Source organism: Miscanthus floridulus, chromosome 3, assembly GCF_019320115.1.
Source record: "Miscanthus floridulus cultivar M001 chromosome 3, ASM1932011v1, whole genome shotgun sequence".
In the NCBI taxonomy this organism is placed as follows: domain Eukaryota; kingdom Viridiplantae; phylum Streptophyta; class Magnoliopsida; order Poales; family Poaceae; genus Miscanthus; species Miscanthus floridulus.
Genome location: NC_089582.1, coordinates 136,618,636 through 136,643,924, shown reverse-complemented (window position 1 = coordinate 136,643,924; position 25,289 = coordinate 136,618,636). Strand labels below are relative to the sequence as shown.

At 44.8% G+C, this 25,289-nt stretch overlaps 1 protein-coding gene and 1 pseudogene across 5 annotated transcripts; one reads left to right on the top strand and one right to left on the bottom strand.

The window, feature by feature from the left end:
• Positions 1–884: 884 nt before the first annotated feature.
• Positions 885–6,716, bottom strand: LOC136547100 (pentatricopeptide repeat-containing protein At5g02860-like). Of its 5 annotated transcripts, XR_010781478.1 has the most exons (5): positions 3,992–6,716; positions 3,239–3,353; positions 1,475–1,511; positions 1,307–1,394; positions 885–1,202 (listed from the first exon to the last, which is right to left on the bottom strand). XR_010781478.1 is itself a non-coding variant. In XM_066539070.1 (2 exons), exon 1 carries the CDS (start codon positions 6,421–6,423, stop codon positions 4,033–4,035), a length of 2,391 nt encoding a protein of 796 aa, XP_066395167.1. In that variant the 5' UTR covers positions 6,424–6,716; the 3' UTR covers positions 2,758–3,353; positions 3,992–4,032. The 5 variants fall into 5 exon arrangements, 1 of the variants encoding a protein (XP_066395167.1); XR_010781477.1 differs by having other exon boundaries at positions 1,307–1,511; XR_010781479.1 differs by having other exon boundaries at positions 1,307–1,511; positions 3,239–3,349.
• Positions 6,717–22,375: 15,659 nt separating this feature from the next.
• Positions 22,376–23,375, top strand: LOC136544509 (uncharacterized; annotated as a pseudogene).
• Positions 23,376–25,289: the final 1,914 nt, after the last annotated feature.

Here is a 25,289-nt window from a genome sequence, read left to right as displayed (position 1 = left end):
TCCTAGTAAATTCTTACCGCGCTAGTAAGGACGTCCTAGTCTCTGGCACCGCGGATCCATTCGAATCCGCTCGTGACAGTACCACGAACGCCGGGATCCCCTGCGCTGCGCCGGACGCTGCTAATCTAGCAGCATGCAGTCCGGTCCAGCCCAGGCCAGCCAGGACACCGGCCTGTTCGTTTCGGTTGAATTGACTTATAAGCTATAACTGAAAGTACGGCTAATTGGTTTGGTGTGAAAGAAAAACACTGTTTAAGCTGTAGATTATAAGCCAGATATGAGCGAATATGCCGAACCGAACCGGCTGACGACCAGCTGATAGATGAGATGGATGTTGGTTCCAGGCTGGCTCGTCTCTCTCCAGTTCTTCCTCCTGCGCGCACGGCGTTATGGCCCGTCGTCGTCCCTCGCGCACGCATTCCTTCTCTCAGTCTCTCACGGGAGGGATACATAATCATTGATGACCGGCCACCGGTGTCGGTACCTCATTAACAAATCTTTCGAGGCAACAATTATTGTATTGTTCATCCCCCGCGACGAAAAGGGGATTTGCAGCACCAGCAAGCAAGTTGCAGCAGCCTGCAACCGGAAAAGGGGCCCTTCGGTGTTTGGTGCTCACGTTCTGCCTGTTCGCATGATCATAAATTTCCAGCCAGAACAATATTTTTCTTTCACACCAAATCAGTCAGCAGTAATAATCTACGATCGTATCAGCACCAACCGAACAGGCTGCTGCAACCCGAGCACGGGAATATTTTGTCGGGACCAGATGGAGACGTAGATCCAGTCATCACCATCTACCCGCATGAACCGAAACATCTTCAAATTGCTTATTATCAGTCGCGGTTTAAGGAGAAGTTTCAGTACGTGACAGTGAGGAATGACACATGTATGACACCCAATTTTCTTCTTCTGAAAGCTTGTCGCAAAGTTGCTTTCTGAAAATTCCCACGGCAAAAGAAGGCACACGAAAGTTGGAACTCAACAGTACATCTCATGATTCAGAGGGTAGATGCCCAACACCATCATGGAATTTGAGCGCATCACCAATTCACCACCGCCATGCCTCTTGACAACCTCTACTGTTACTAGGCACTCACCAGCAGGGAAGCAAGGGACAGGCGGCACTGCAGGAGGACCTGGAAGACTGGAACCCACAACCCAGGAGCACCTTTCGGTTGCAATCGCACAGTTTGGCACACCTTGCAAAGCAAACCGAAGCATCAATCAGCACAGCGGCGGCGTTACAAAACTTACCAGCTGAAGAAATCAGTTATGTTTCATTCAGAAAGCGTCTGAACACTACCATCCTTCATATGCCATGTGTACCGGCCAAATAAATCAGTTGTCTTCCGTTGGAGATGCACGCAAAGTTGATCGGTATTGATCGCGCACTATTGCAAAAGTAAGGAACACATGATCCGGTACAACAACATTAACTGAGTCACTGTAATCTGTATAACAAACTACGTACCTGTCACAAAAGTTGACGTCCTCATTCAATATACTGTCTGCAAACCACGTGAATGTAAGCGAAAAGTTCAGGCAACGGCCGGAAAAATAATTCAAACTCTCTTACTCATGTTAAGGTCAATTTGAAGTTAAATCAGTAAGCCCATGATTAAGGAGATTGCAACTAGTAGTTGGTATCAGTAATATATAGGCCACTGTAATAATATAAGTACTCGAGGTTCTTCGGAAAAAAAAGTAATAAGTACATGAGATCAAACGTATCAGCCGGCTTATCCGCTAGAATCTACAGTGTTTTTCTCTCACAACAAAACAGCTTCAGCCGGCTTATCAGCCGAACAAGCTATCATACCAGCTGAATGGTAACCTGAAAGGGAAATGGGGAAATGACTATGCACAGCAGCACAGGCATGGAAAGAAGCAACGCTAGATAAAAACAAAGAAGCAACGCAACATATTCACGACTTAGAACATGACTAGTCACCTACTGCCTTGGAACAGTATGAGAATGACTAATCAACTGCTCAAGCTAAAAATATACACAACACCCAAGAGAAGAAACAGTACTGTATATAATTTTGCGATATGCCAGCTAATGAAAGATCTCATGATTACTACTGGTGTGGTCTCACTCAGATTTCACTGTAAGCAGATTGCCATCAGCTGGCAATAATGAAATCAACTATCATCCCAAAAGGGCTCCTCAGCAACAAGGATAAAATCTTTGAGAAACCATTTAAAAAAATTAAATGCAAGGATAACACCAAGAAAAACGAAACAGCGGACTTCCAAGGAGAAACAATGTAGAAAATCAGAATACAATAATGCTGAACCTCTTACCTTGACTTAGCACAGGTTCATGACTTCTTGCGCCGACAATAATGTGCATTAGACAAATATGATACATTGCCACTTATCATTAGAAACAACATATTCAGGCTAGGTTTACACACACGTGCAACAATATGAAGAAAAATACCCACTAGATGTTAATAAAATAATCATGCAGACAGTCCCCACAAATGAAAACACAGATCTACAACAAAGTAAGTCAACTCAAAGGTTACAACTGGTGCAGTCCCCCAAATCCAAACATCAACTAAAAATGTGTGGAACTTTCCAAAATAGAAAATATAAAAATAATGTTGTAAGCATGGCACTGTATAGTTCAACATTATCTCTACTAAAACGGTCTATCTGGAGCAGACCAGGCAGATGCTATTCATTAATTCATAAAGGGAATAACTCCAGACATGATTTATGATAGTGTAAGTTGTAACAAGGTAACTAATTGGTATTGGTGATACTATACAGACTGATGCTATGATTTGTACTTGAGATCAGAACTTATAAAATGCATGGTCACTTAAAAATAAATAACTATACTAAAACAGTAATGGAAAGAAGCATGCTAGATAAAACATAGAACTAACACAGCATGTTCAAAACTCAGTACACTGGCAGATGAGACTAGTCATCTGCGCAAGCCAAAACGTGCGAGCAACATCCGAGAAATATATTTTTCACGAAATGTGACCTAATACATAACCTCATTATTGCTGATGCCTGCGGTTTCACTCGGATTTCATTGTACGCAGACAGACATCAGCTTGCAGTAAGGATATCAACAATCATCACAAAAGGTTCCTCAGCAACCAGGACAATCTTTGAGAAAACTCTTACTGAATTTAGATACAAGGATAATACAAGGAAAATGAAACAGTGGACTTAGCAAATTAAACATAAAAAAAAATGCTGAGGCTCCTACCTTGACTTAAAACAGGTTCATGACTTCTTGTACCTTCAAATAAAGCTATTACTGAAAACATCATCTACCGGCCAGGTTTCATAGAGCTCCAACAGAGGATATCATTGTTCACTGCCTTGAAATATGAAGAGAAAAAAACACAAGTTACTGATAATCATGCAGATCTAATAGTAATGATTCAGGCATCCACAAGTGAAAAATCAGATCTATAACAAAGTCAACTCAAGGATTACAAGTGGTACAGTCCCTTGAATTTATACATTGACTAAGAACTTACAGAACTTTTATGATAACTTCATTGAAATAGAAAATCAGATGTAGCACCATAAACTCGTTTTTACCTTTCCATGAAAATGCAAACACCATTTATATTTTTTGTGAAAGATAAATAGAGAGATATAATTATAAAACAATTAAGGAACGCACATAACATACAAATTGAACTAGGTACCCTAAATTTAAGCTGCACTTTTACAAAAATAAGGTAACCAATGTCAGCACGTAACACAATGCTCATAGGTAAAACCTCGAACAGATCAGGTTCGAAATGTCAAATGTCATTACAGAAACAAGGTGGCTCATTTGTTATGGAAATTCTACAACACCAGACCTGCAAATTTAACAGATAACCGTATGTATTTAATGGCTTCTTTCAATTCTTTTTCAGAATCAGAACACATGTAATCTATACAAGTCCACTCCAATGTACATGCCGCTAAGGACAACTAAAAGTTTAGTCTTAGTAGTATCTACCTATCATGCGCACAAAAAGGGTTTGATTCTTATCAACCATCTTACAAAGTGTGTTCTGCCAACAGTTCTGACAGTCTATGTTTTTCTTCTTTTGATATTCCAGGATAAATCTTAGGAAGGTTGCTAAGGAATGATTTAGCCTCTACCATCCTTCCATGTCTACAGTAGCCCTGCAATATTGAATTGTAAGTTCTCTCATTCGGCTTGCAGCCTTGGGCAACCAGATAGCGTACTAAATCAATAGCTTCTTCAAACACTAAGTTGGCAACATAGCTCTTGATGAAAATATTGTATGTTACAATATCTGGTTTCACGCCTGAACATTTCATCTCAGAGAACAACCTTGAGGCTTCTTTCATCTGTCCTTTCCTTCCATATGCATATATCACAGTGTTATAAGAGTATCGATCAGGACGCATGCCACTTGACTTGATCTCAGCGAGGATTGCTTCACACTTTTTACAATCACCTAAACGAGAATACATATGCATCAAGCTGTTATAGGTAGCAGCACTGTGGTTGATCGAATTCTCCTTCATGAGTGAAAGGACCTCCTCCACCTTCTTAACCATCTTATTTTTCCCATAGATGGATACCATGGCGTTAATAACATTAATGTCCAGGGAGCAACGCCTCCTCCTCAGTTCCTGAAATGCCTTTTCTGTCTCAGATAAATTATTAACTTTGTTATTGACCAAGAGCAATGTTTTTACTAGCCAATTGTGTGGTTCAATCCTCTCTGCGTATATATCTTCCGATAAAGCTTTCATTTTGTCCAACTTCTTAGCATTAGCATATGCATGAAGCAATGAGGAATAACTGAGCTCATCTGGCTTACAATCCCGATCCTCCATCTCAGCAAACAACTTTTCTGCCTGTTCCCAGCGACCACCCCGAGCCAATGCAAACAGAACAGCATTATAGGTCGAAATGTCTGGATATATACCGGCTTCTATCATCCTCTTGTATATCTCCATTGCTTGATCAAACAAACCACATCGACTATATGAACTAATCAGTGAAACATATGTGTCCCTCTCAGGGATATAACCAGCTTTCTTCATCTCCTTGAACACCCCTGAAACCTCAGAGTCTAGACCATTCTGCCCAAACACGGACAAGAGTGTGTTCCAGGTGACAACATCTGGCACATAACCAGCAGACCTGAGGTCATCAAAGACATCCATCATCTCTGTGAACTTTCCCCTCACCCCGTGCATCTTGATCAATGCATTGTAGGTGCACAAGTTCGGGCTACATCCGTTCCTCACCATTTCACTGTATGTAGCAAGTGCTGCGTCAATTTTGCCAGTTCTGTCAAGGCCAGAGATCAATGTCGTGTATGTAACCACATCCGGCTTCATCCCCCTGAACTCCATCTCCTGTTTTAGCTCCAGAGCCTCTTCTAACAACCCATCCTTCACATAAGACGAGATGAGTGAGTTGTAGGTCACCACGCTGGGTGCACATCCCACATTCTCCATCTTCTTTAGCACCCCAATCGCCTCCTTATGCCTCCGTGCCTTACCATATACATCCAGCAGGGAATTGAATGTGACCTTGTCAGGTTCGAATCCAGCAGCCTTCATCTCATCGAACACCTGCGCTGCCTCCCTGTAAAGCCCCCTTCGACGGCAACAACTAATGAGCGTGTTGTATGTATACCTGTCCAGCTCAATGCCGTCCTCCTTCATGGAGTCCACGAGCATCACCGCCTCTTTCCATGGGACAGCCATCTTGGCGTAGACATGGAGCACGACGTTGTAGGTGACCAGCGCGGGCTGCACGCCGCCATCCACCATGCGCCGGAACACGGCGACCGCGTCCCGGAACCGCCCAGCACGGGAGAACGCGGACACGAGCGCAGTGTATGCGCTGGCGTCGGGCGCCGGCGCGGCCTCGAGGAGAGCGGAGGCCTCGGCAAGGCAGGCGGCGCGCGCAAACACGCGGATGGCAGTGGGCAGGACGCGCGGGTGGTGGAGAGCGCGGCCACCGTGGAGGTCCCGCGCGGCGCGGACCGCGGCGAGGGCGGCGCCGGGGTGGCCCCCTCGGGAGGCGAGAGTGTTCACGACGGCGGGGAGGTCGGTCTCGGGGAGCGCCGAGAGGACGTCGCGCGGGGAGGCGTGTTCCGCCGGGTCGGCGAGCAGGGCGAGGAGCGCGCGGCGGGCGGGGAGGGAGAGGGACGGCGGCAGGTGCCACGGCTGGTCGCCGCGGAAGGTGTCGAGCGGGCGGCCGAGGCGCGGCTTGCGGGAGGAGGAGGCTGGGGTGGGGCGGGAGGTGGAGAGGAGGGAGGTCGGGGAGAAGAGGCGAGGAGGGGAGGAGGAGGACGGCGTGTGAGGCTGACGGTGGGTGATGAAGGGGTTGGGGATTGTAAGACGCGGCGGTGGCGCTGGCGCTCGGAGGGGCAGCGGGAGGGCGAGCGTTTCGGCCATGGCGCGGCCAGTGGGAACTGGGAACCGGCGGGGTTTAGGGGTTATCTACGGCCGGTGGGGGTAGCAGTGGCACCGCCGCGGCCGCTCATGGGAACGAGAGGATATGGCACGGCAAGTCGGCAAACGCTGGCGCCTGGCGGCGGCGCGGTGCGAGTGGTGGGAGCCGGCGGCCCGGTGATATGCCGGTGCTGGGCTCCCGGCCGCTTGGAGGCCGAAATGCGGCAATGGAGTGTGCTGTAATGGGCTAGTTGCGACGGGCCGGCCAGTCTGTTTCGGTTTTTTTTTTGAGGAACTGTTTCGGATTTTCTTTTGTTGGAAGGAGTCTGTTTTGGCTTGAGACTTGAGAGGCAAGGGCGTAGACAGATTTCGAGAAGTTTGTCACTAGCTAGTGGCCAGGGGCCACTGACCGGTGCATCAAAAATTTTAGCACGTTATGAGACGAATGTTTTTTAAAATATTTTTTTACACAAGTTATGCACTCAGGCATTCAACCAGCTAACATTACAAGTTCCAGCCTCCCGAGTCCCGTTAGTAAGCAGAACCTAAAAAACAACAAAACAAATTGCTGAACACAGTGTAAACTCAAACGGCAAAAACTAAGCGCCAAATTGTAAGACATCCACTAGTGAACATTTTCGTAACCATTTGTTTTCAACATATGGCACAACCACTTCTTCTGAAGCGGCGGATTCATATTCGGGATGGAGATTTGCCTTAGGGCACGTTCGGATAGCATGGAATCAAGCACAGGAATTGATCCGGCCAGGAACGTAGCTCTATTTTATACAACAAAGCAACAACAGGAACAGTTCCGGCCAGGATTAAGGCTAAACGAACGGGCCCTTAGGGAAAATAAAAAATGTGTATGCCGCCTTAGAAAAGGGCTTGGGGGAGACCGGCTGACTAGGCGAAAGAGGCAGACATGGCAACATACAAGACGGAGAGGTGAGCTGGACGACGATTGAGTCAGGGAGAGGTGGGGAAGACACACCGAGTTAGTATAGTGAGGGCAGTGGGGCCAGACATGGCAACTAGAAGGTCACCAAGGATGAGGCAGGTCGGCGGCAGGCGGGGGCGAGCTCGTGGACTCGCATCCACGCACGATGAAGAAGATGACCGGAGCTTGAAGATAACTCCATAGCCGTACTATTAAGATCCAATGGCTATGATTTGTTGCCCGAGAGAAACACATAAAATAGGCACATGACACGATGTATACCAATTCCTAGTTTGTAACTATGTCCAAAAGTAAGTCTATTGTGTAGCCTTCGAAGATGAATATGCATGCAAGATGGGCAATTTTGTTTTTGTCACTAATCATTTATATTTAACAAGATAGACCACAAAGTTTGTCACGCGACACAAACTTTTGGAGGCATAATTTTAGGTCTATTCTCTATTCCTTATAACCATTCCCAGATAAATTAGTTATATTTTGTGGTAGACCAAAAACAATTTGATTTGTTGTCCAAATAACTAGTAGAACGTTGCAATAAAAAAAGTAAAGGTTGGATATATTCTTGTTATAATAAAAACAACAATTTCCATTGTCTTTACAATTTTACTTAGGATGCGTTTGGCGCTGCTCCTGCCGGCTCCGGCTCCTCACCTCGTGGTACTGCACCGACACTGTAGCAGGAGCCGTTTCGGAAATCGAGGCACAAAATGAACTGAAAAGAAGCCGAAAAGAGGAGGAGCTGGCGAAGCCACGATTTCGAGCTTCGCCGGCTTTGTGCTACAGTGCATGAACAGTACCGGAGCCGGAGCCTCCCGGAGCTCCTCCAAACGGTTCCTTAATTAGAAAATATGTTTGGATGTATAATTTATCGTGCGGTGCACGTGCCAATGATAATAAGGTAGCAATTGTTGTTGGACTTAACTGGGTTGACCCAACCTTAAAACAAATAATTCCAACACCAATAATAAATGCTAGTGTAATAAAAGATTATTCTCGTATAGAAAATTAAGAGAAGATTGACTCAACTTAAATAGATGGTTATTGTATGCACTAATCATGAGTTTAAAAAAGGTAGAAGGACGCGAGCGGGCTTGGATAGCTAGGCCAAGAGTGGAGTAAAGTTTTGCACCTAGGAACTCGAAGGAGTGAGTAATCGACAACGCCACAATGGGAAAAAAGTGCGAGATGCACTATGGAAAACATGGACTTTGCCGAGTGCAACTTTCTTTGCCGAGGGCTAAAAGTCGGGCACTCGACAAAGAGCTATTTTGCCGAGTGCCGCACTCGGCAAAGAAGGCTTTGCCGAGTGTCAGGCACTCGGCAAAGCCAGACACTCGGCAAAGGCCCTTTTTGCCGAGTGTCAGGACCTCGGCAAACCCTGGCGCTCGGCAAAAGAGGCGTTAGGTAACGGTCGCCGCCTGCCATCTAGATTTACCGAGTGCCAGCGGGTAGGCACTCGGCAAACCACGTCTTTGCCGAGTGCCAGACCCTGACACTCGGCAAAGAATAACGGCAAACTATTTTTTTTCCCACTTTTGAACTCCAAAATTTTTCTCGAGTCCTCCTACAGTACATGAGACTCTATGTTAAAATTTGGTACATTTTTATAGCTTTTTGCTATATTTAGTTAATTTATTTCATTTCATTGAATTTTTTCAGAAAATGCAAATTTGAACTGCACGTGCATCGAATAATGGAATTTAATGATTCAAAAAATGATATTCATGGTATTGAGTGTAGTGTGAGGCCGTATCCAGGAACAAACCCGAAATTTTAAACATCTTGTTCACGAAACATGACCATGAACTTGCGGACAAATTGTTTTTAAATTCTATAAAATGCAAACGAAGTCCGAAAATCATGAAACTTGTCGAGATGTCATGATATCGTATATGGAGGATGTGATAAAAATTTGAGAAGGTTTGATGCACATTATCACATACGATACTTACAAACCAGGACATCTCCACATGTGACTACAGAAAAAGTTTGGAGGTCAAAATACAAAACAAAAATTGGTTTGCCGAGTGTCATCTTTTGACACTCGGCAAACATGCTTTTTGCCGAGTGCCAGCTGCCAGGCACTCGACAAAGAGCGTGCCAATTTTTTTTTTAAAAATATTTACTGAGTGCCTCTCCGCCCGGCACTCGGCAAAGTGGTATTTTTTTTAAAATACGATGCTGTGCGGTTTAGCGTTTAGATTTCAAAAAAAAGGAAAACATGTTTGCCGAGTGCCCCTATTTGGCACTCGGCAAACCGGCAGCTCGAGTGCTAGATCGGGGCACTCGGCAAACGACCCATCCACACTTAGACAAACCGACCACCCAACCGTTACCTCCCTCCCTCCCACACACGCAGACACGCGCGCCGCCGTCTCGCCCCGCCCCACCCCGCCCCATGCACGCCTCGCCCGCTCACCCGCCAACGCGCCCCCGCCGCTCCGTCGCCCGCGCACGGTGGCGCGCCCCCGCAGGCGTGCCCCCACCGCCTTCGCCCGCCCCACCCCACCGACGCTCCCCCGTCGCTCCGCCGCCCGCACACGGCGCCCCCCTCCCGCCGGCGTGCCCCCACCGCCTTCGCCCGCTGGCCCGCCCACACCGGCGCGCCTTCGCCGGCCGCCTTGGACACCACGGCCCGCCGGCGCTCGCCGCTCCAACCCAGCGGCTCACGCCTCGGCCCACGGCAGCGCCGCCCCGGCCCTCTTGGCGTGACCCCGGCCGTCCTTGGCGCGCCCCCGACCGCCGCAGCCATCCTCTCCCTGTCCTCGGCGCGCCTCGAGCGACCCCGATGCCCCGACGCCCTCCCAGGCCCCGACACCATAGGTGAGTAGTAGAGTAGCAGTGGTAGTATGTTTTAGTAGAAGTAGAGTTCGGTAGAGTAGTGGTAGTAGGTGGTTGTGGTGGTGGTAGTAGTAGTACAATAGGTGGTTGTGGTGGTAGTAGTAGTAATAGGTGGTGGTGGTGGTGGTTGTAGTAGTAGAAGAGTAGAGTGGCGGCGGCGGCGGTGGTGGTGGATGAATGTGACTTGGCAATGATATGTTGAATTAAATGCATATGTATATGTGGTTGTCGGCCATCGTGCCATATGTTTTTTGTAGGTTTTTGATACCTCACCGTGCAGGAGAGGTTCTGCCAAAATTTTGAACTAAGATAATATTTTGTTTTTTTTTGCAGAGAAGAGCCATCGTAGCCGAGCCAGAGTATCTCGGCGTCCCCGATCATCTTCCTCGCCGATGCGGGTCTGCCTGCACCGCGTCGCCTCGCCACTGCACCGACCCGCCATGGCCCCGCTAGCCTGACTCCACCGCCATCCTAGGTATAACCCCTCTTTCCGTATTATGGTCGTAGATTGCGTAACCCAGTTAGGCATCTTTCGTTCGAAAGAGATACGGTTGGAGGTGTTAACACTGGATTTTGGTCGATTCTGGAGGATGACAGGTGGACCCGCATGCGGGAAGAAGGGTGTTCGGCAAACAAAACAAGCGGTCGGCTAAATGCTTGTGCAGTCGATTACTCCAGAAGGCGGTGACTCCGTTCGGGAAAGCAGAAGATGGCAGGCGAGGCCGATCGAAAAGATGAAAGTTGTAATAATAAAGGGCTCTGAGAGTTTAGAGTAAGGAATCGTAAGTTTCCAAGTTTGTTTAAAAGTTCTTTTGTAAATCGTAGTCTTCTAGGACTCGTGTTTTGTCTAGGGTATAAATATTGACCCTCGACCATTGTAATAGGGGTTCACAACCAAATCAATACAACCAGCCCCGTGCTAACTTTCGGGTCCTTTTGTCGTGTCGTCGAGTTCTTCGAGAGGAGTCATCGATCCATCGACCTCCGTAAGTTCTGACAACCTTGTTATCATGTTTAGTATCATGCGGTAGATTTAGACGTGATGCAAGTAGTCTTGTTTGTTTTCAATGGTCGTGCGGCGGATCTTTGCTTGACAACCAAGAAGTCTTTGCTTATGCTTTGTTTATGAGTAGATACCGTGCGGCAGGCGTTTGCTCAATATGCTTAGTGAAAGCAAGATAGTTATCGGCTCTATTAGATATGCCAAATCTAAATAGATTCATTAAGTTATCTAGTGTTGCATGTTTTTAAATATTTTATATATTTGTAACACACTTCTGCCCAATCTAGATTGATATTGTTTGGCTCTCTCTCTCTTATGGTTTTATTCGTGTTTCAACAACAATTGCTTTTCATATTACCTTTGTAAATAGATAACATGCCCATAATGGCTGAATGATTTTAATCTAGATTGTCACATGTCGCGGGTTCATGTATGTTAATTTTGTTTAAGCTTTAACGAAACCAGGTGTCGTGCGGCAGATGCAGGTTTTAGATTAGTTTAATCGTGTTTATTTGCATGTTCCTTCTTCATGGAACCCAACTCGGCTGTATTGCTGAGCTTGGTCGTGCATTAACTCATAATTAATTTTACTTGTTCAAACATGTCTTCTCATGCACATGCATTCGGCAATCAGGTCTTTACGTGCATTCATCTTACGATTAGCTGAATGGTTTATAAACTTGTTGGCAGACAGCTCTCTATAGCTGTATGTCGCTGTAAGTGGCTTCAGGGCCGTATATGTGGAACTGTCCGGTCTTACCTGACATGTTCTGTTTTGGCATTTAATTATTTTATCCCTTATTAGTTTTTAGGTCAAACTGACTGGCACGCTTCCGGATCACGAAGCATCCGGGAACCCGATTGAAGCCACGCTTTCCGGCTTGCTGTGTGTGAGGCACAGTGTGTCACATTTTGTGTCAACACACTTTTTGGCACGCTCGGTGGGACCATCTGTTAGTTCAAGATGACGTCTAAGATCAACAATGATCATGTTCTGGATGTAAGCATGACAGAATTGCCAGATACTAACAGGGATTTAGTGCTACAAGCATGTGAGCAATACCAACAGAAGTGTTTGATGTCTTTTTCCAAAAACAAGAGCAATAAAGTGTTTTAAAAGTAGTCAATGCCAAGGGTTCTTCTTCCGCATCAGACTGATTACACTGAAGAGGAGGATGCTCAGAAGATGGCAGCCCTGGTCTATAAAGCCATGGGAGAAACCATGACAAACCATCACACAACTTTTTTGAATACCTTTCGGGCAATCATGATCAGTACTTTTGGTCCAATGGTTGATAAATACTTTGAAGAAAATGTTGGCCCACTCAGCGGACCGACACTTTTCAATGTTCCAAAGCATCAAGAGAAGCCTATTGGAAAAGAAATAGCGTCGACTTCAAATATAGGTGGATTGACCCACACTGAAAAGCAATCACATCCCACCTATGGCCAGGTGACATTTGGTACCACAGGAGAAGTGCCACGTTCAGCTTATAGAGTTTCTCCAGCATCAAACAGATTGCAGAAGAATATGTATGGAGATGGGTATCAAGAATTTACTGATTACAATGCTATCAATGCTGTACCAAATCCAGGGTATAGGAGTGTTTCAGGATTGTCTTCTGGAGTGCAAGTACAAGGAAATCAGGATTCAGATATTGATGTTTTGATGCACAGGATGGCTGCTATGATGCAGAATCAGTTCGGCTTGAAGCCAAAAAATCAATCCTATTCATACAAGTATCCTTATCTAGAGTGGTACAACAGGGTTGCGTTACCTCCAAGGGTGAAGCCTCCAACGGATTTGACCAAGTTTTCTGGTCAAGATGATACTAGTACCATAGAGCACGTCAGTCGGTACTTAATGCAGCTTGGAGAAGCTGCTTCAGATGAAGCTTGGAGGATTCGATATTTTCCTTTGTCTCTTACAGGACCAGCTTTCACGTGGTTCATGTCTTTACCAGCTCATTCCATTGGTACGTGGGCAGAGCTAGAATAGAAGTTTCATTCATATTTCTACACGGGTACTAATGAGAAGAAGTTGGTCGACCTCATGAATCTGAGGATGAGAACAAATGAGACACCATTGGAATATCTTCGCAGGTTTAGGGAGACCAAGAATATGTGTTATTCTCTGAATTTACCAGATGATCAACTACCTGGAATAGCTATAGCAGGAATGCTGCCGAATATCAGGGAGAAGTTGTTCGGCATGGAGTTTGATGATCTTGGCCAACTTGCACAACGTTTAGCAGCTATGAGTAATCAAGCCCAAGGATTCAGGAGAGATAACCGCTTTCAGAAGAACAATGCCACTAATGAGGTGTATCAAGGTTTTCTGGATGAAGCGACTGAGTATATTGATGAAGATGAGATAGCTGCAGCTGAGTTGAATTGGGCAAAGGAGCCTACTCAAGTTAGTCAACGTTGGTTGAAACAACAAAAGGGAACCTATGATTTTGATGTTACTAAGGCAGAAAGGCTTTTTGCATTATTGATGAAGGAAGGACGCATCAAGCTGCCAGAAGGACATCCCATGCTACGTCCTGAAGGAGTGAAAGACAAAAAGTATTGTGGCTTCCATAACACTAATTCTCACTCTATCAATGATTGCCGAGTGTTCAGAATACGAATCCAGAAAGCTATCCAAGAGGGACATTTGAAGTTTGATGGTAAGATGAAAATTGATGATCAGCCTTTTCCACAAAATATGATTTCTTTCTCTGTGAATATGGTCTCTGCCAGTGATCTCAAAGGTAAAGGCAAGGTGAAGGTGTTGACTTCTGATAGAGCAAAGGAAAGTGGTGCTGTTGACCTGGATCGGCAAATCACCAGTAGAGAGCTGCAGCAACGAGATCGGTTTCAAAATAGCCGAACCGAGAAAGGTCAAACTTCCAAACCCAGAGTTACATCACATATTTTGCTAAACAAGTGGCAGAGAGAGCAAAAGAAGGAATACTATAAAAAGCAATGGTTTATGGAAGAATGCCGGAGGTATGAAGAAGAGGTATACCGAAGGGAGCAAGAAGAATACATGACAGAACAGGAGCAGTCTCATTGGGGTTGTTCGTTCTTTAGACATTGTTGGAATGAAGGCTTGAGGTTGCCTGCAAGAAATAATTGTCCGGAGTGTAGTGCTCAGTACTCCGAATATAGGCAATCTCGAGTCAACCGCCGTCCCGTCTATGAAAGACTTGGAACGAAGGTTCGTAAAGATGATCGGCGCCTAAAAATAGATGATTTTGAGAATCAGCAAAGGAAAAGATTTGCAGGTCAAGGTTGGATACATGATAGGGTGCATGATGAAGAAGCTGATTCCTATAGATACGTATGGCAAAAAGAATAGTGGTGTCCTCCAGGCCTGAAGAAAAGTCAGAAAAGAAGAGTTCAACGGTTGAGGAATAGGGAGTTGGAACAGGAAGTTACTGAGACAAAGCAAATATGACGTCCTAAGAAGAAGCCTGATGGATGTGGTCCTTCGGCTGATGGTTGCATGGCTTTCTTCCTCCCATCAGAGTTTATAGCTCCCAAAAGCCAAGATGTCCAAGAAGAGGTGTACTCTGATTTTGATGAAAGTGAATGTCAGGATTTAATGGCTCAGCTTGTATTAACGCAGCAGGCTATTTTTGATAAACCAATCAAGAATCGTCACTTGAGACCACTCTATTTAAAAGGATATGTCAATGGCAAGCCTTTAACCAAGATGTTTGTTGATGGAGGGGCTGCTATCAATATCATGCCTTATACTACCTTCAGAAAGCTTGGGATGGCTAATGAAGAATTGTTGAAAACTGACATGGTGCTTAGGGACTTTGCTGGCAATCCTTCCGATACCCGAGGTGCTATCCATGTCAAGCTGACTATTGGGTCGAAAACTCTGATTACTACCTTTTTTGTCATTGATGGCAAGGGGGCATATAGTCTACTCTTGGGCAGAGATTGGATCCATGCTAATTGCTGCATTCCTTCAACCATGCATCAAATTCTCATTCAATGGATTGGAGATGATGTTGAAATTGTACATGCTGATGATTCGGTAAGTGTTGCTGCCACAGAGTCTACCTACTGGGAATATGAAGGCGTTGATTGTTTCTCCGAAAAAGTGTGGAAAGAAGGTCCTGTAAATGTTTTCAGCGAGGGCCAATAGCCGATCCAAGCAGTCGGCTCTCATAGTAATTTTTAATGGGAAATCCTGTTAATGGCAACAAAGGAAAGTTGGGATGTGGTTTTATGTCGGCTGATAAGTTGGAAAATATTGAGAAAAATAAAATACGCATTGCCAAATATTATAACAAAAGGGTTAGGCTGAAGCAATTCGCAGAAGGAGATTTGGTTTGGAAAACTATATTGCCAGTTGGAACAAAGGATAGAGCGTTCGGCAAATGGTCTCCAAATTGGGAAGGTCCTTTCCGAATAGTAGAATGTGTACCTGGCAATGCATACATATTGAAGACTTTATTTGGGGAGGGATTTACCAGAGCTATCAATGGAAGATTTCTTAAGAAATACTACCCCAGTGTTGAGGTTGGTTGATGAATGTAGATCAGAAAAGCCGATAAAGAGAAAATCGCCTTTAGCCTAAAAATTAGATATAAGACTGAGAATAGCCGATATTGTTCATATCGCCTTTAGCACAAAATAGCCGATGCAGTTTGCATCGCCTCTAGCACAAGAATGTTTATTCAAGACTGGGTTGTTTTCAGCATTTTTCTGACAGTCGCAGGCAGAATTTTACCGGGGAAAAAAATCAAAGAAATAAGTATTCTTCCAAAAGACGAGATTATTCATAAAAGTCCATCCTAATACAAACTACTCCTCAAATAACTTATTGAGGACGGACTGGGGGTTTGTGATTTCGGCAAGGGCAGCAGCATGATCATCGTAGGCCTCCAGACGCTCATCGATGTCGTCGATCTCGTCCGGGCGTCCTCCAACGAAGCCAACTGGCTGGAAGGAGTAGTCCTCGTTGGTTTGGGAGGTCATTGCCGCCAGCCCAAGAGAAGCGCCAAGGTGCACACCTTGGATGATGGCCTGATCAATACGGCCGTCCACAGCATCAAGGCGTGCCTCGGATGTCTCCCCCTGGGCATTCACCTTGTCGGCAATCTTATTCGCCACCGCCTTCAGACGGTCATTCTCCGCAGAAAGAGCTGGGCAGAAAAGAAAAAAAAATGGGTCGGCAAGCAAGGGAAGCCAGAATGATAGAACCAAATGAAGATATCAAACCGGTGATGGCGTCGCAGAGTTGCTTCCGTTGGTCCTCCCATTCGGCTTGATCGATGCCGAATTTCATGGAGATGTCGCCTAGCTCCTCCTGAGCTTCGTCCCTCTCCTGGCGAAACTTGAGCGCCTCCTCGTGAGAGTACGGATGGTGTGCATCTGCTGGTTCCGCTGGGCCCCAAGGATTGGAATGATAGGAGCTTGAAGAGCTAGAAGAGCCGGATGATGGAGTTCCCGGTTGAGCTGCTGTTGCCGGAGGAAGGAGATGATATTGGCTGGAGCTAATGACCCTTATCCTGATGAATGAGGAAGAAAAAATCGAAACTAAGAGATGAACAAGAAAATTGCAAGGGGGCAAAAAGCCGAATCATACCCATGACGCCGGCAGCGCGATGCTCTGCTTCCTTCAGCCTCCCCGTCGGTAGGACGCTTGCCACGGTCGCCACTGTTCACCATTTGCTTTGGTGGAGGTTAGGGTTTTTCTTCTGGAATGAATCGGACGAAGGAAGTGGAAGAGACGGATGTGAGAACGCTAAAGCGAAGATAGCGATGAAGGCTAATGGAAGGGTCTATTTATAAGCCGGAGCGAAGAGTCGTGGCGAATTCTACAGAATCGTGGGACGAGAATGCCGAGCGGTGGAGTAGGGTTTTTCCCTTTCAGCTGGACCGCTACTGGGCTGGGCCAGGCATGGGTTCAATTGGACGCCGCTCGACTGTCTCCCTGATTTGTTGGAGCCAACATTGTTCGGCTATACCCTCACAACATTTAAATTAGGATTCGTTCGGCTATTGGAAGAATGGAGACAATCGGCTACATTCTAATCGAGTAATTTAAGGGAAAATGGCCGATTGCTTTTGTCGAATGAGTAAAAATAAGTAAACATAAAGTTGGTTGATCAAGGGAAAGAGGATATCACACTTAAGTTTATTACAAACACAATGTCTACTTGTTCAGAAGATGATTGATTGCCTCTATGGCTTCAGTCCTGATTCGGCTAACATTATCTAGCACTTTTTGATCTTCATCTTCAGAACTCTGGATGCTGGATAGCTTGGTTTTGATTTGCTGGTCTTCTTTGATGGTCGAAGTTATCTTTAGTGAAGCTGCTTCTATGTCCTTCGGCAAATTAGCTATATGGGCCCTGTGAGACTGAATTTTGGCATTCAGTTCGGCTAGTTGAGCTTCTAGTATGCTTTTTTCATCCTCCATGGCTTTCAGTTCAGGCTCCAAGGTTGTCAAGGAATTTCTTATAGTCTGGATATGAGAGTGAAGATCTTTAATCTCCAGTTTTTTCAAAGATCTATCCTTCTGCAGAGCAGCCCTCGAAGATATGTTCTTGGTTGCCCTTCTCACCATAGCAAAGTGGTCATCAAGATGGGCTGCAGATTCTAGGGGAGCCTTGAGAGCAGAGGGGATATCTTGATCAATGAGTTCAAGGAGGTCTTTTATCTGGTCTGCATCCTAAACCAGACTAATGGTATCCTTGTTCAGCAGAATGATCACCTCTTCTAGCCGAGCCTGATTTTCCAGCGATAAGGTTTGATGAGAAGTGATCTCTTCACCTTTCTCAATGATGTAGTCCTCAATAGAGAAGGAGTAACTGGTGGTCGGTTTAGTGATGTTCTTCTAATGAAAAGAGAAGAAAGGAGGTGTTAGCTGATTGGGTAATTTTGCTAAAATATAGTGTAAGACAAGGCATTACCTGCTGAGCTGATTGATCATCAGGATGGGTTATACCCCGGCTTGCTGGAGAACTTGGTTGAAGGTTCGTAAGGGACGGGTTTGGAGCTTGATCAGGAGAAGTCTCCCTTGCCAGTTCATCTAAGATTTCATCTATTCTCAATAAAGTAAATGATAATGAGCATAAGAGATAGATGTTATTAAAAAGGAAAAAAAAGAGAAAGGGGAAAAAGAGAATTGGTTGAACAATGTTACCTATAGTCTTATTAGATTTATGAGCCTTTGAACCTTCAGTTTCATGAGTCTCTGAAGTTTCGCTATCATGAATTTCTTCATCTTCAGTAGAAACTTCAGGGGTTGGTTCTACAGGTGCTGAGGTATTGCCTAGTGTGGGAATTTCAACTTGTGGCTGCAATGGAAGTAATGAATGTAGAGGTGGTCAGGTTTACTGCTAAGTGAGGTTGGTAATCTGATAGAGAATAAAAGGTTCATACCTTAAAAGATAATTTGGCTTTCTTGGTCCTTGGTTTCTTGGGTAAAAGAAAACTTTTAGGTGTTTTCCTTTTGCTTTTTCCTCTTGGAGATGCAGCAGCTGAAGTAGCAGGAGTTCTCATGAATGCCTTTAAAGGTGCTGAATCCAAAGTTGCAGGGGTTTTCATGAATTCCTTTAAGTTTGGAGCATCAAACCCCAGAGCAGGCTTGGGACCAGCCGAATAGTACTGGATTGCTTTGGCTGGGGGAGTAAACTCGAGATCCTGTGCATAACCAGATGTTAAAATAAGAAGTGGATTCAAGAGCAAGAAATGATGAGCATAATGAAATTACCTCACTATCAGAAGCAAAATCAGGTTGCAAGTTTTTGCATAAAGAATGTACTGATATATTGAAGATATGAGCATGCCATTCTTGCCACCAAGAGACAAAGAAGGGATGAGCAACATCTATTAGCCCAAATGGAAATGGTTCGTATGTTGGCAACTCCCATCCTAATTCAAAGATTTTCTTGGCTTCCATTCTTTCTATTATTACTTCCCTTGACTTTATGATTGTTGAGAAGAGGAATCTTGGAGGCAGTTGGCCACATCCTAATTGTCTGGCCACCATATTTGGGTAATAGAATTCATAGGTGGATTGCACTAACCTCCCATGATGAAATTCGGCTGGCAGAGTGCAAGGTTTGATAAAGGAGTTAAAAATCTCCATGGATTCTTGATCTGAACAACCAATTTCATAGCTGAACTTGCAGGGCAAAGTCAAATTTTCATTTTCTCTGTAAGGAAACCAGAGCACATTGCCGAATCCTTTGAAAAACAGCTTGAAGAAATGACCGACGTCTATGTCAATGCTTATAGATGATGCTGCTTCTCCATAAGTCTGACAAGCCTTAACCTTTGCTGTACTGCCTTCAGCATAGTTAACTGAAGGAAAACTTAGATTGAAGAGGCTCACAGAGGTTATCTGATGCATATATAGCTAGAGCCACATTTGAATTAACCACCAGGGACCATTCACACAAGAGATTTCTCCACCTTGGTGCATCTGAAGAGTAATCTGATGCATCATATGATAAATAGACCCTAAAAGATATTTGCCTAGTGGGATCTGAATGCCTGCAGCTAAGTCTTCAGCCATCACCATATGATTCAGGGTTGGTTCATTGGATTTTCCACAGAAGATGAATCTGCATAGCCACATATTCATGAAGGCTTTCAACTCTTTGTCAGAGACAGTGCCAGATGCATTCATGTAGTTCTGGATGTGTTTGATCCATCCACATCCAGAGCTGATGGCTCTTTGATTACTTTTGCTCTTATACTTATAGGGGTATACTGGCAGTGACACGTTCAAGCCAGTCATCATGAACACGTCGGCTAGAGTGATGGTCATCATGCCATGACCAAAGATGAAGGCATTGATAGTGTCAGACTAAAAATGGGAAGCTGCTATCAAAAGGGAATCATTTCTGGGTGTTTCTGCTAAGGATAATTCCAGACAATGACTGATGTCTTGACTTTCCCAGTGGCTGCTGCTTTTCTCCAGCATTCTCCTGTACCAATTCCGCCATCCTGCGATTGGGGGAAATGGCCAATTCTTGAATGTGTTTGGCCATCGGTTTAGCGAGGTGATCCCAGATTTGAAAGGGATTCTTTGGGTTTCCTTCTCGATAATTTCGGAAGGGTCAGGATTTCCCATTGGACCGAGGAAATAGGAGTCGAGGTTGGCAGCATAGGGGATCAAAATCTGGTTCTTGTATTCCTTTAGAAGGTGATTGAAATCAAAGAGGAATAAGCCAAAAGAGGAACGGGAGGATCAAATGAAAATTGCTGAATATAAGTAAAGTTTACCTCTGGGATTTCATCCTGGGTCGCCATTGAAGATTCGAAGTAGGTCCGAGGTTACGCTGAAAACTTGAATTTTTGGGCAGCGGCTGCGGTGATAAACGGTGCTGACCTAGGAGGAAGAAGGAGCTTGTGGTCAATTTCAGAATAAAACAACTTTTATCCTAAAATTGAGGGGGCATGTGTTAACACTGGATTTTGGTCGATTCTGGAGGATGACAGGTGGACCCGCATGCAGGAAGAAGGGTGTTCGGCAAACAAAACAAGCGGTCGGCTAAATGCTTGTGCGGTCGGTTACTCCAGAAGGCGGTGACTCCGTTCGGGAATGCAGAAGATGGTAGGCGAGGCCGATCGAAAAGATGAAAGTTGTAATAATAAAGGGCTCTGAGAGTTTAGAGTAAGGAATCGTAAGTTTCCAAGTTTGTTTAAAAGTTCCTTTGTAAATCGTAGTCTTCTAGGACTCGTGTTTTGTCTAGGGTATAAATATTGACCTCGACCATTGTAATAGGGGTTCACAACCAAATCAATACAACCGGCCCCGTGCCAACTTTCGAGTCCTTTTGTCGTGTCGTCGAGTTCTTCGACAGGAGTCATCGATCCGTCGACCTCTGTAAGTTCCGACAACCTTGTTATCATGTTTAGTATCATGCGGTGGATTTAGACGTGATGCAAGTAGTCTTGTTTGTTTTCAATGGTCGTGCGGCGGATCTTTGCTTGACAACCAAGAAGTCTTTGCTTATGCTTTATTTATGAGTAGATACCGTGCGGTAGGCGTTTGCTCAATATGCTTAGTGAAAGCAAGATAGTTATCGGCTCTATTAGATATGGCAAATCTAAATAGATTCATTAAGTTATCTAGTGTTGCATGTTTTTAAATATTTTATATATTTGTAACACACTTCTGCCCAATTTAGATTGATATTGTTCGGCTCTCTCTCTCTTATGGTTTTATTCCTGTTTCAACAACAATTGCTTTTCATATTACCTTTGCAAATAGATAACATGCCCATAATGGCTGAATGATTTTAATCTAGATTGTCACATGTCGCGGGTTCATGTATGTTAATTACGTTTAAGCTTTAACGAAACCAGGTGTCGTGCGGCAGATGCAGGTTTTAGATTAGTTTAATCGTGTTTATTTGCATGTTCCTTCTTCATGGAACCCAACTCGGCTGTATTGCTGAGCTTGGTCGTGCATTAACTCATAATTAATTTCACTTGTTCAAACATGTCTTCCCATGCACATGCATTCGGCAATCAGGTCTTTACGTGCATTCATCTTACAATTAGCTGAATGGTTTATAAACTTATTGGCAGACAGCTCTCTATAGCTGTATGTCGTTGTAAGTGGCTTCAGGGCTGTATATGTAGAACTGTCCGGTCTTACCCGACATGTTCCGTTTTGGCATTTAATTATTTTATCCCTTGTTAGTTTTCAGTTTAAACTGACTGGGACGCTTCCGGATCACGAAGCATCCGGGAACCCGATTGAAGCCACGCTTTCCGGCTTACTGTGTGTGAGGCACAGTGTGTCACATTTTGTGTCAACAGGAGGTATGCAGATCTTTGCATATCTACGATCGTGTCTGTTTTGGATTGTCCACGTTTTTTGGACAGCCCGTGGATGCGTAGATAGGTTAGTTTTCATGGTCTGTTCCGATCCGAGATAGAGTTTCAGCATCACCTCTCTATTGTTCTCTGGATACACACTCTCCCTAGCAAGACGTGTATCTGGAGAACAACAGGGAGGTGCTACCGAAATTCTGTCTCAGATAGGAGTAGACCATGGAGACTAACCTCATCTATGCATCCGCGGGTGGGATTAGGACATATCCTCACCTATTAGACAGTAGGAACACCATGTAGATGCAATTGATGGTTACTTTGCTCGGTGATATATATGTTAGAGGATGGATGACCGTCAGTGGATGTACACGGGCTAGAGAAGTCAGAGTGATTACACCAATGAATGGATGAATAAGACCAATGCTTTCTTGAACCATGTATTTGGCAAGGTAGCTAAATCCTCGAGTCTAGTTTTATGTCCCTGCAGTAAATGTGCAAACAAGAAAAGGGTAAACAAGGACAACATGGGTAAATATCTTTTGAAGAATGGATTTATGCCGGACTATACCCGGTGGGTCCACCATGGTTAAGCCCATCGTATGAGAGAGGAGGTGGTGAGACCACGCGTCGAGGCTTATGATGTTGATGCCGGGGTAGCAGACATGTTAGATGATGCTCACCAAGCATAGTTCGCTGAAGGACGTGAGGAGGAGATGGAGGCAGCCGCATAGGCGTTCTACGACATGATGGACTCGGCACAGAAACCCCTTCATGATCGGACAATGGTTTCTCAACTAGATGCCATTGGACGCGTAATGGGGTTGAAGTCCGAGTTAAACCTGAGTCGAGAAGGCTTCGATAAGATGTTGGCCATGATTGGCACCCTGCTTCCAATGGGCCATGTTCTGCCAAAGAGCTTGTACGAGTCACAGAAACTCCTTCGTGCACTTAAGATGCCATATGAGCAGATACATGCTTATCCGAATGGCTGCGTCCTATTTAGAAAAGAACACAAGGATGCAAAGTACTATTCAAAGTGTAAATCCTCTAGGTACCTGGAGGTAGACTCTGGTGATGGCCAGAAGAGGCAGCTTACGATCCCCGTGAAAATCCTACGACACCTTCCGTTCCTACCAAGGATCCAACGGCTATACATGACCGAGGAATCCGCGAAACAGATAACATGGCACAAAAAGGGCAAATGATACAATGTTGGCAAGATGGTATATCCATCCGATGGTGAAGCATGGACCCGCTTTGATGACAAACATCGTGAGAAAGCCGATGAGGCTCATAATGTACGTGTTGTGCTGGCAACAGATGGGTTCAATCCTTATGGACTGATGTTGGCCCCATACACTTATTGGCCCGTGTTCGTTATCCCCCTCAATCTTTCCCCCGGCGTCTTCTTTCAACTACAGAACGTATTCTTATCGTTGATTATTCCTGGACACCCGGGGAGTAATATGGGAGTGTTCATGGAGCCTGTGATCGATGAATTGGTTCATGCTTGGGAGGAAGGGGTATGGACATACGATCGAGCTACAAAGACAAGCTTCAAAATGCACGTTTGGTACCACTACTCCCTGCATGACTTCCTGACGTATGGGTTATTCTGCGCCTGATGTGTTCACGGGAAGTTCCCATGCCCAATATGCAAGGAAGGTCTGAGGTTCATTTGGTTGCAGAAGGGTGGCAAGTATTCGCCGTTCGACAAATATCGTCAATTCCTCCCTCTTAACCATCCATTCAGACAAGACATCAAGAACTTTACGAAAGGTGTCGTAGTGTTAGACCGTGCATCCTCTTCTCCTTTGTGCAACCAGTCGGAGGGTTCAAATAATCTAGCTCATGCGCCTCTGACTGATCCAGCTTTTACTTCACCAGGCACTCAGTTTCCACCTTGGTGATGAGTAGCATTAGTTGTATTTGCATTTGTTGTTCACTTGGTGATGGATTTCTGATATACTTGTCATGCACTAGTGGTATATTTGGATAACTGTGATATATGTGATAGATGTTTGGATTGATGTATGTGATATATGTGATATATTGTGATTAATGTGATATATGCGATGGATGTGATAAATATGTGATGTATGTTTGGATGGATGTGAGATATATGTGATAATTTGTGTTTGTCGTGATGGAATGTAAAAAATGAATAAAAAAACTGGTTTTGGTCAGTTTGCCGAGTGCAATGGTCACTGCACTCGGCAAAGCTGGAAAAAGGGGCGCCAATCCGTTTCCCAGCTTTACCGAGTGCCATGACCATGACACTCGGCAAAGAATTGTTTAAAAAAAATAAAAAACTTTGCCGAGTGTCACCCATCCGGCACTCGGCAAAGATTTTTTTTAAAAAAACTCGTCCGACGCTCGGCAAAGAAATTTTAAAAATAAAAATAAAAAACTTTGTCGAGTGCCATCCTGGACGGCGCCCGGCAAAGAATTTTTTAAAAAATAAAATAAAAACTTTGCCGAGTGTTAGCCCGGGCGGCGCTCGGCAAAGAATTTAAAAAAAATGAAAAACTTTGTCGAGTGCCGTCCGGGTTGGCACTCGGCAAAGCCGCCTTCACTGTTTCCTGCGCCGTGATGACTCGTTTTCTTTGTCGAGTGCTGTCTCGGCACTCGACAAAAGCTTTACCGAGTGCCCGACAAATGGCTCTCGGCAAAGGCTGCTTTGCCGGCCATTTTTTTCTCGAGTGGTCTTTGTCGAGTGCAGCACTCGGCAAAGCCTTTGCCAAGTGTATTTAGGGCTTTGCCGAGTGCCGCAGGCACTCGGCAAAGCGCCTGAATCCAGTAGCGATGAATGAAAACAATCGCCCGTTATAGATGTAAGATTAGGCTATCCTGAGAGATGAATGAAAGCAATCGCCCTTTATAGATGTAAGATTAGGCTATCCTTGGTTAAATTTACACTTTTAACGAAGAACTAGTAAAAACATCTTAATATTTGCACAAATATTAATCTGGAGGCAAAATATTTATGAACTATGCCCAATGTCCGTTGGCCACCAATAAGTTGTACAAACACAAAGCTATATACATTCATTAACTTGTCCCCTATCCAATGCCCTAGGGAAAGTTTGCAGGGTATATATAGTACCAAATACATGCATGAGAACCGTAGCATGTTTTTTTTTTCCATGCCATGCATCTATGAACTTTTTATCCAAACCATCTTTATTCGATTTAGCCACTACTCAGCAGTCATAGTTTCGTCTCCCGACTGCATGCTTGCATGGCTTTTCAGTTAGT